This window comes from Nicotiana tabacum, chromosome 3 (genome assembly GCF_000715075.1).
Source record: "Nicotiana tabacum cultivar K326 chromosome 3, ASM71507v2, whole genome shotgun sequence".
In the NCBI taxonomy this organism is placed as follows: domain Eukaryota; kingdom Viridiplantae; phylum Streptophyta; class Magnoliopsida; order Solanales; family Solanaceae; genus Nicotiana; species Nicotiana tabacum.
Window position 1 is genome coordinate 128,759,842 of NC_134082.1, and position 11,631 is coordinate 128,771,472.

General features: G+C 34.2%; 1 protein-coding gene across 1 annotated transcript; it reads right to left on the reverse strand.

Moving 5' to 3' along the window:
• Window positions 1–813: 813 nt before the first annotated feature.
• On the reverse strand, window positions 814–4,026 carry LOC107769684 (zinc finger protein GAI-ASSOCIATED FACTOR 1). Its single transcript, XM_016588923.2, has 4 exons — window positions 3,298–4,026; window positions 2,802–3,198; window positions 2,386–2,675; window positions 814–1,925 (listed from the first exon to the last, which is right to left on the reverse strand). The coding sequence occupies exons 1-4, from the start codon at window positions 3,434–3,436 to the stop codon at window positions 1,141–1,143; spliced, it is 1,611 nt and encodes a 536-aa protein (XP_016444409.1). The 5' UTR covers window positions 3,437–4,026; the 3' UTR covers window positions 814–1,140.
• Window positions 4,027–11,631: the final 7,605 nt, after the last annotated feature.

The window sequence follows — 11,631 nt, forward strand, 5'->3', positions numbered from 1 at the left end:
TAAATTACTTGGATTCGGTCCATCCTAAAGGTGGTCACTTCTAGGATCAAGCCCCATTGTTGGCTAAATTTTGGTTTTAAATAGATTAATTAGCTTGGAGTCGAACAGCAAGCATTAAGTTTACCAGGTCTATGATTTAGTTAGGCATGAATTGTAATACAAAGATGATTTATGCAGTGATTAATGATATCAGGATATATATATATAAGTATTGTTATACTATAAATAACAACAACAACAACGACCCAGTAAAGTCCCACTAAGTGGGGTTTGGGGAAGGTAGTGTGTACGCAGACCTTATCCTTACCCTGATAGGGCAGAGAGGTTGTTTCCGATAGATCCTCAGCTCAGGAAGATGAAAATAAAACAAGAAAACAAGAAAAGACAGTAACCATAGAAATAATGACAGCATCCTAAAAACCATAAAATAGATGACATACAATAACCATAACCCACAACTAAGGTCTAGAGCTGTGGAAAACAGTAATGTTAGTTATACTATAAATAACGATGCAAAAATTATTATGCACAAATTACCTACATACCGTATAAGCACTTTTAGATACTCTTAGTCAGGTGTTACTAATACTCAATATTCTTATTCCACACAATGCATTAATAAAACGTTAAATTATAGTACTAGTAAAGCATAATTGTATACCGAAAACACCAATCTTGTATCAGTCATACTGAATTTTATACCAGGACTAAAAACATACTGAACTCAACAAACAAATTCTCAATGCTTAACTGAGACATTTGATAACAAATTCCACCAAATTTGACCTCCCTTGCTTAAAAGTATAACAAATATTTTATCACATAAAACAGCTACATTTGTAATAAACAGCAAAGGAGTTTATGATAGACATTCAGCTTCTACTGTACAACAACAACAACAAAAAAGACATTTTTTCCTTTCCTCCAGGCAGTTGAACAATCTTAAAAAGTGTGAACTGCCTAAGGAACTTTCTCCTGCCATGCTATCCTTAATTTCTTGGGACTGAGGGCACTAATTGGGTTTGCCATTTTGTTTTGCTCCATCAACTAAAATTCCATGATCCTGTACAGTATAAACCTGACCCTTCTCAGCTAGAGCAAGTACGGTCATATTCCTTTCACTGAGAAATGAAGTCAATATCATGAATTTCTTCCTAAATCTTTCCCACTGAAATCTCCACTACCAAAAGATCCTGCTGCAGTTGCCATGTCTAGATTACTACCCATGGATGTTAGTAGAGCCGACAATCCAGGCGATGGACCGCCACTAGCAGCCATCCCTAATCCAAGAAGGTCAAGAGTAGGATGCTTGGGACCAAAAACAGAGGGAGTTCCCAACATTAATTCCTTTAGACCAGAACCAGCATCACAGGGTAGTCCAAGCCCAAGGCCTGCAGCCAATGATGCACCATTGGTTTCCATTGGTCTACCACTCCATTCTTGTTGTCCATTAGAAGGGGATGAGGAGGACATAACCCCAAGGCCCCTCAACAATGATGAGCTGGTTGCTGCTGCACCCATCTGAGCTGCCTTCTGCAGTAATGCTGTTGCAGACATGGCCGGTTGTGGTACTGGAGCATATTGCCTCCGCTCTTGTCCAGCTGGTCTAAATATTGATGAACCGTGACTCATTGCTAGGCAGAGAGATATTGGTTCTGCAGATGAAGGTGGTGCCATCTCAGGTACGCGTTCAGGAGCCACAGCTCGAAACAAGTCAGTGAATCCAGGAGCTTGAGATGGCATACTTCCTGAAGCTGTTGATGAAGCAAACAAGCTTCCAAAAACATTACTGCTAGTACTTCCATTACTACAAGAGCTACTACTGCTGCTACAACTTCCAGTCAAGCTTGCTAAAGCTGTTGTTTCCTCCATAACCTGTTTGCCAGCAGTTCCAGTAGAATTTGGGTTCGGATTCTCCCGCAACTCTGCAGAAACAATTATAGAAAGATAAAAAGTAGCATACTTATTTTAAGAAGCAGAGAAAGTTAAAACTTTTCATATAAAAGAATGTTATCTATAGCAAAAGTAGAATCAACAACAGTATCTGCACTTACATACTTATTTAAGTAGACCACCTATTTCTTTCTTTAGCCAATAGTTTCTCAGATTAAATCTTCATTTTTAATTATTTTACTTGATTTCTTTTTGTTTTTTTATTTCAGACCCTACTTCTATCTATAGGATTTGGACTGATTATAAAAGATTTCCTTTGTATAACGAGTAATAATACAGGAAAAAAAAACAAGGATCAATAAATGACAAAATTAACTAGACTCCAAGATAAAGAAAGAACAAAGCTCTTTTGTTTGGTATGTAACAACCACACAACCGACAAATTACAAATCCACAAAATTTAAAACTTCAAACATCAATTCAAAAAGGCACCTGGATTCTGAACAGAGGAAACAAATGATATCACGGTAGTTGACGGAGGAATAGCAGCAGGGGTTAAAGTCGTTGGAGCTGCAGGCGGAGGAAGAGCTGGTGGTAGTGGTTGAGACTCGGCGGCAGGTGGAGACGCCATCGGTGTAGGTGGTGGTGGTGATGATGAAGCAGCAATAGCTTGTGTCTTAGGTTCCTCATTAGTAACATTAGGAGGTTTCTCTGGTACTGCTTTTGCACTCTCTTGAGCTAATACATCACAAAAAGCCCTATGTGTGATAAAGCTATCCCTCCTATATAGTAGTATATATTATTAGCAAACAAAGTTCTCAACTTTAGAAACCAAATAAATTAAATTGCCACTACAAAAAGATTTATAGCAATAACCGTGAAAATTAAAAGGAGCATAAAGAATTCACCTTGAAAATAAAGTGCCACAATCACATTTATATTCTCTAGTACCACAAATCTTAGAATGAGCTTTTAAATCAGACTGAACTGCATATTTCTTAGAACACTTATCACATTTCCACTTCTTCTCACCATGTTTACGGCAGAAATGTTTCTTAATTCCGGTCAAATCACCCAATGCCCGTGAAGGATCGTGGTGAACACAAGTGGTTTCAGGGCAAACATAAACTCTCTTCTTCACCTCTTGGCTTGATCTCTGCCTTAGCTTCCATGGCAAATTATGACCCCTTCTATGAAGCTGCAAATTCTGGTCCCTTTGAAACCCTTTACTGCAAATTTCACAAACAAATCTGTTCGTCGCTAGTAGAGTTTTAGGTGACAAAGCAATAACCTCTGCATCGGGATCTAATCAAAACAAGAACAAAACAAAAACCCTAAAAATCAAATCTTTACAGAATTTGGGAAATTGGGTTTATAAAAAATTGTAGTTAAACTAAATTTTACCTGGCATCCCAGGAAGATTTCTCTTTTTCTTAGCTGATTCTTTCTGTGGAGGAACTTGATTACCTGAAGAAGAAACACTTACTTCACCTGAGCCTGTTGAATCGTTCATGGCGGATGAGTTATCTGGGTCGGCCGGCATGATTAATTACTTCTTATTAGGGTTTTTTCGGGGGTAGCTAAAAAGGGAAATCTTTAGAACTTTCTGATTTTGCTTCCCTTTTTGCCGTATCTACCAGTCAATCTTTGCTCTTTTTTTCCTTTATTTTTTGTAACCAACTACCAGTTCTGATCAAACCAAGCTAAATTAGCAAATCACCATGACTTAGAATTAGCTCAAAACAAAGTAGACGAACAAAACCCAGATGTCAAAATCAACGGCGAAAGTCGCAAACTTTAAGCAAATAAGCTTGCTTATAACGAAAGCTGATGGAGATAAGTACCGGACCGGAAATGAGAAGGGGACCGGTAAGCAAGTCGGCGGCTCGGAAATCTAGAGAGAGGAAATTTAATGTGAGAACAGAGACTGCAAAAAGTCTACTGAGTCTTGGGTCTTTCACTCTTACTTTTCAAGAACATGAAGAAAAATATAGAATAGAAATCATAGTAGGAGTAGTTAAGTACTTGTCGTTTACAGTGAAGTAAATAAATGTGTCTGAACTACGGAGAGGGATAAGGACGCCTACTGTATTATTATTGTTAGTAGTTGTTGTTCAAGACTTTAATGCTTTGGTCTTCTTTTTTTTTGTTGTAATTCCTTAAATGCAGGTTACAATTTGACCATAGTCATCTATGAATTAAAAAAACGTGAGATGAGGGATAATTTTTTTTAATAAAATGTAAATTATTTAATTATGTATGTAATTAAATTTTTATTTTCAGTATAAGATGTTCCTAATTACTTTTACTATTTTTTTGAAATTATTTTATAGTGTTATATTTAACGTGGGATAACAATTTTGAAATAGTTAATTAAACAATCAAATGACAGAAGTACATTTTTTAAAGTTTTTTATTTTTGAAGAAGATTAAGGTTAAAATTAAAAATAAAAATTTGTGTAATAAGATTAAATAGTTTTATTTTTTGACCTTAAATAGGTTTTTGAGCTTTATTAGCACTCACCTTTAAACCCAACCCTAAGATCAACAATCTTAATTGTCATGGGACCATATATTCTTTCACAATAGCAATATATTCAGTATAATCGTTATGGGACAATCTATCCTTTTATTTAAAATATATATATATATATATATTTCAACCCATAGTTTGACATAAATTAAACAAATTTAAAATTTATTTTTTATCTATGTGTTCTCGCATAATTTTACCGTAACTATTAAGATTAAAATAAATTATTTAATTTAATATAAATATCAAGTACCTATAAGAATTTACTGTAGTATTAATAACAGGAGCTGTCGTATGATTTTTCAAGAGACTGTATACTTTATTCGACTCAGCTTACTATCACGTCTACATTTCTCCTCCACTCAATTTTCAATCATCAGTCAATATTCAATAGGCCAAATATATATACTCTTACAACACATCCAACTTGGTACCATTTTTCATTTTGGTACTTTATCTCTAGCTTATTCCATTTTGGCTTTCTATTTCTTATATTCCACTTTAACACAAAAGCTAAAATCAATACAAAAAATATAACGCATGTCTATACACAAATCTAAGATGTAATAAATATCCAATTAAATATTGCTACCTGATCTTTTTTATTCATATCAAATGAGTCAATGCTAAAATACTTGAACCCGACCATATTTTTTCTGGGTTTATTTCATCTAAACGGGCCAGGTATGAAATCGGCAGATGAAAGCTTTGAAACTTAGAGAATGAAGATGGGGCAATAGTGGATGAAAAATACGGTGCGGTTTAAATATTTTAGTATTTACCCGTTTTACATGGATAAAAAATCCGGTGGCAATATTTAATTAGATATTTATTGCACATTAGATTTGTGTATACACACACTATATTTTTTGCATTGGTTTCGGCTTTTGTGTTAAAGTGGAACATAAGAAATAGAGTTGGAGGGCCAAAACAAAACATATAGAATAGAGTTGGAAGACCAAAATAAAATAAGGTAGAGATAAAGTGCCGAAATAAAAAATGATGACAAGTTGGATGGGTTGTATCTGTATTCGCCCTATTCAATATTCTATCTCCCTCTTTCTTTGCATTTACAATTAGCCCCTCTTCCACATACATCAACATTTAACTTTTTGTATTGTCCCAAAAAAGGAAAAAGTGGAAAAAATGCTAAAAATTGAAACTGACTGAACTTGCATCTGATTTGGTAAGTTTGGCAAAACAAACTTTAATACTATAAATGTTTTCTCATAAACAAGAACTGACTCAATCTAATCACAAACATTCCTAGTCCCCACGGCTTGGGGAGTCCAAGTAGCAATGGTCAATTTGCAACAACTTAGAGAAGAGAGCAGCTGGGCTTTGGAGTTGTAAATGTGTTTTCTTTTTTCACTTTTTACCACAAAAAGAAAAAAAAAAGGAAATTATTTCCAGCCAAATATGGAGTAAAAGAGTTTATACACTAAAAAAAAAATAATGGTGTTTGGTTGACAAAATTATTCGAAAGAAAAATTCTAACACTTTTGAAAGCATACGCCATCTTAATGTTGACTGATGAATGGGAAAAATGATGGTCCCTTTGTTGAATTAAGGTTAAAAAATAAGGGGTCGTTTAGTAGGGTGTATAAGGATAATTTTGAATATGATGTATTAATGGAGGAATTAGTAATGTTGAGATTAATTATATTGGAATTATATATTTCTTATCGACCGTAGGATTTGAAAAGGGTTTTGAAAGAACAATTATGTCTTTATACATGCTTATCCATGTATAAAAACCAATGGCATTGTCAATGTCATGATTTGCTACGTATAAGAAATAGTAGAAGAATTAACCCAAATAGACACTCATCCAATTACTTAAACTTAAAATAGTCGGTGGGTTTATGTACTATTATATGTGTAATGTGTATAATGAATGTATAATCTATGTATATGGCTAGAAAAAATAAACAATGATCGTAGATGACTATTTGTTTAAAGATACCATAATAATACTGAATAGGGTGTAACTAATACAAATATTAGTTAATATAGATTGAAAAATACTACCGAACAAGGAATTAATAATAACAAAGCTAATAAATATATTATTTTCCTTAATACATTTTAAGAGTTGCCTAGAGCGAAAATAAACCAAACTTTCTTTATAAGTAAGCTTTCTTCCAAATATGAAAATTCAACGTGCTGTTACTTCCGGTAATTGAACATTTGTTACTAATGTCCCAATCCTAAATTAATACTTGGCCTTTTAGTAGGATTACAATAATCACATAATTAGTCTAAGTGTGTTTCTTCCTTATCACGCCAAGGTTTGAGGTAAAGAGTCTATTTCCTTCATTAAGCAATTAAACTGCACAATAGGATGCAATTATTCCTTCTGTTCAATTTTGTGATATTATTTGATTGTACGGAAATGATAGTTGAAGAATATTTATAAGAAATGATCGAAAAATTAATTTGTTCTTCTATCTTTTTTAGCCGAGGGTTTATCGAAAACAATTTCTCTACCCTCCATAAACCCCACTTGTAGGATTACACTAAACTTTTGTTATTGGTGTTGTTGATCGAAAAATTAATTTGACGGAGAAAACGACACATAAACGTTTAAAATTGAAATACTTGAATTTGAAATTATTAAAGGTCTATGAAAAAGAGGCGGTGTCTAATATTTAGAGATAGCTAAAAATAAGAATCATATAGAAACAACCATACCTTCTAATTCGTTTGCCTAAAACTGGAAGAAAAAAAAACTATTGAGCCAATATATTTTTCACTAACAGATTACTTGAATGCTGTGTTGATAGCAAAAGTCGTCGATAATCTTTTACAACAATAAGGCGGGGTCTAGGGATAATAGTGTGTACGTATATTTTCTTACCTTGAGAAGATAGATAAGTTATTTATGATAGACCCTAGGATCAAGGAAAGACTAAAAAAAGGTAATAATAACAAGATTGTAATAAAATCAAAGTGAAAGAAATAACATGTAATAATAAAAATTAAAAAATAATACAACACAAATACTAATACTACTAGTAGAAAAAAGAGAAATACTCAGATTACCTATTAATCTTTTGCCCTAATCTCAACAATCTTTTCTTTTTTCTTTTTCTTTTACTAAATGTTGGAGACACAGCTATTTGCCAGAGGACATGTTACTTGTAATACTAGTCCAAGAATGACTTGTCCATTTCATACTTCAAATAAAGAGGCTCAGCTGACTCAAAAGATAAAAGTTCTAGGAAAGTGTCGAGTAGCACTTCTCTTGAGAAGGACCATAGGAATATTTAAAAGCAATAAATTTCATTTGAAATTTCAACTTAATTTCAAAATTTCTCCTTTTCTTTTTCATTTTGAAATCAGTTATTTCCTGTTTAAGTCAATTATTTTTTTGGAGGCTTCTTCCTTGTATTAATCTTTACTAAACTTGGAATTTCAAAAATATTATCTAATTTAAAGGAATTTGTATATAGGTGACGCGCGCAAAACACAACACATAATTGATACTCGCTAATCAAAGATAGTATAATATAATATCGCCTCCACAGGGATTGGATTTAAACACCGTTTGAGTAATTATTGATTTAATTGCTATTTAGGAAGATCAACACTTGAGTAAATGATTATAAACTAAGTTTAACTACTAAAATAAAGCAATTGACAATTGACAGCAAGGAGCTAGAGATTCGCAGAGTTGGTTTCTTATCAATGTGAGGAATAAAGATTTGACAGGATAGGTGCAAGATAACTATTTGGGATTTAACTCTAGTTTAATTCACTTTAATGTTCTAATGATTCTCACGAATTCATTCGATGATTAGTTCAAACGTATAGTCAAGACTCCTCTCTCGATTAAATCTTAACTCTAGGAGGTGCACTAATATAAGCACTGTGAAGTGTGCAAGCAAGCGTTAATGGATTAGTCCTTAGGAAAACGTCTCTCGAATATTCTCCTAACTTGATTTAATCAACAATTCAATAAACTTTTTCGATTACTTAAGAGAATCAATGAATTAAATCAAATAAAATAATGCAAAGATAATCACCAAGAGATTCCTCTTTCGATTAAATAACCTGACGAATAAGGTTGCAACAATTCAAAACTCCATAAACGAATTCATACAAGAACTAGAGTTATAATCCACAAGTATTTATCAAAACACCATATCCGTCAAACCCTAAGGTAAGCTACTCCATAATCATGAAGGAAGTCATTACAATTATAATTGAAGAATAAGAAAGCATCAATCTAACTTTACAATCCAAACTCTCGTATGGAAAGATGATGGAATCTCGTGTCTTGTAGCCTCCAATGCTCTCACAAAGCTTCCAAGGTCAAAAATTGTCTAAAAATCATATTTTTGATGTATTTATACCATGTAGGAACGGGCCTAGATGAAACTACCCTTCTCCAAGCCGAAGTGGGATAATTGGACCGCGAAAATACACTGGCGCGGCGCCCCATCCACTACATTAGTGAGAATTTTCAAAGAGTTAATTTTTTTCACTCTGGAGGAATTTTGCACTAGTGCCCTGCTACACATGGCGTAGGGCGGTAATGCAATTTTCTTAGAGTAATTTTGTTTTCTCACTTTTTGGCATCCAAACTTGGTCCTCGACCCCCAAACGTGATCCCGGCTTAATTTTGTGGGCTTCTACTCAGACTTCAAAGCTCCATATTGTTTAATTTAGTTCCAAATTATCTTTTTAACTCGGAATCACTTCCTACAAGACATAAAACACATAATAAGTACAATACACTAACATTTAAGATCAAACACAAGTAAAATGCAGTAATTAGAGTGCAAACTATGACTAAAATATGTGATTCTAGCCTACTATCAATACCCCGCACTTAAACCATTGCTCATCCTCGAGCAATCAAACTGCACTTCACATAGAGATGACCTTCTTATCAGAAAACTTTCCTAACGCATCATGCTAAGAATATTTAAAACAGAGTAAGCACCATATCATAACATCCTCGCCTCAAGACTCGACTCACAAGCACCACACAATTTTAACAACCTGCTCACTTACTCTAACACAGAGGTCAAAGACTTTATCTTACCTTCGTAAGTTATTTGCCCTCACACAAATAATAGAGAGTAGTTCCACACACAATAAAATTCAAGAACAAATAGGAACTCAAGATAGAAAGAATTAAATCACTCTCAAAAATAAAATTCATGTGCCTCAAAAGACGTGCCATAAGCTTGCTTGTAGTGTAATACTCTACTAATTTAGCTCATTCAATCAAGAATCAAATAGGACTTGAATTGGTTGTAATGTAGGTTGCGGGATGGGTAGGATAGATTTGGATATAGTGATTACACCTCCTGATGTCGCCCAAGTTCACCCCTCAAATTGGGGTTGTGAAGCAGTCGATTCAATTATAATTACCCAACTAGGAGTCGGGATCGAATCCACAGAGAGCGTATATGGGTTTAGGTATATACTCGTACTAAGCGTATAATGTGTCCAAAATGCACTTCCACATACTTTGTTGTTTTTGTCTACTTCTAAATTAAGCTATTGTTTGCAAATGTAAAACTAGAGAATGATATTTTTGATGTTGTTTTTTAAGTTTGTAAAAGATCTAGGGCTGTGACTTCCACCTAGGTGTTTTCCTAACAGGTTGTGGTCTTTAGAGCGAGTTTCGTTGGTTGGGGCGTAATATAGCAATCAACACGCAATTAACCACTCAATACCTCTCGCTAATAGAGTGGTTTTGCCTAATTTGGCTTTCTCAAGTCCAAATGGGTAATTCACAAAATAGTTTGATAGATGCTCAAGTCGGGTTTTACTATATCTGGATTCAACCCTTTAATTGGGACTATCAATTTCGTGTTATCCAAGTTTTTCTAGACTCTATCTCTCTTTCTCAAGTAGAGACTAAGTCAAATAGGATTGAATCAATGTTTGCAACTATTAATTCTACAATTAAAGCAAGAACTAGGCTAAATACTACACATCTAACCATAAACAAGTCTTAAATCAAATACCCATTAGGTACCCACACTAGGGTTGGGTCACAACTCTAACTAGAAGTTTAGCTACTCATAGATGAAAATGAAGAAATTAAAGAAGAAATGATAATTAAACTCATATTGAAAGATTAAATGACAAAAATTTAATGTTTAATCACTAAAGTAAGCTAATATTGTTAAAACCAGTAAAGAAAAACGACTACCAACTTTCAGATGTTCAAACTTAACCTAATTTCGTCAAAAAAGACTATTTATACACAACTAAAAATTTCGGATAAAAACCCTTTCCGAAGTTCTATGGCTGCACAATTCCATGTGCGGTCCGCACTTCTTCATTAGTCTTGGTAGGAGCTTGGTCTAGGGCCGCATAATTCTAGATTACGGCCGCATGTTGCTTGTTCTGGGGTCCGCACAATAGTGAGTGTGACCGCACACGCCCTGTTTGCGGACCGCACAAATTTGTGTGTGGCCGCATAGCTTGATTTCGCGACCGCACAATAATTGTGTGGTCCGCATATCCTTGAAGCTTGAACTGGGACTTCTCTGAACTTGAATTCTTTGATGTCTTCTGCGGCCGCGCAATAATTGTGTGGTCCACATATTTAGCCTTTTGCATGCCTTTTGTCATTGAGTTCATTTTACTCCTTTTTGAGTTGGATTTTATTTTTTAGCTCATTTCCTAATGCTCCTGCATTTAAGCACATTTCATCAGTTTTGGGGAATACAATTAAAAACTTTTGGACTAAAACAAAAGTAAAAAGGTGCTAATAAGTAGTCAAAATCCTCACTTATTAACTCCCCCAAATTTAAACTTTTGCTTGTCCTCAAGAAATTAAAGTAATTCCCACATCCACATGCTAAGATCTTTTCCAACTATGCTAAGCTGAATCAAACACACATCAATTAGGACCAACAATTATCCACAACATTTAGGAATTATCAACAAGGCAATGATTTGACTTTTTAAGCACAATAGTTCCATTATGACACTAGAGCATCAAGAGTTAACTTTATTTATCAAGGAAGCTCACTCTTTCATGTAGGTCATTGTGGATCCCAAACTCCTCATCCTCTACTCTCTGTTAGCATAACTCATTAAAGAATGTAACACTCAATTCAAGGATTTGTGAAAAGTTCGCTCATCTCTCTTAAAAGAATGTCACAAGTACGACTCTAAGTACCATATGCTTTCCCCTCATGTAAATAACCACTAATCTAAGTTCACTTGGCTTG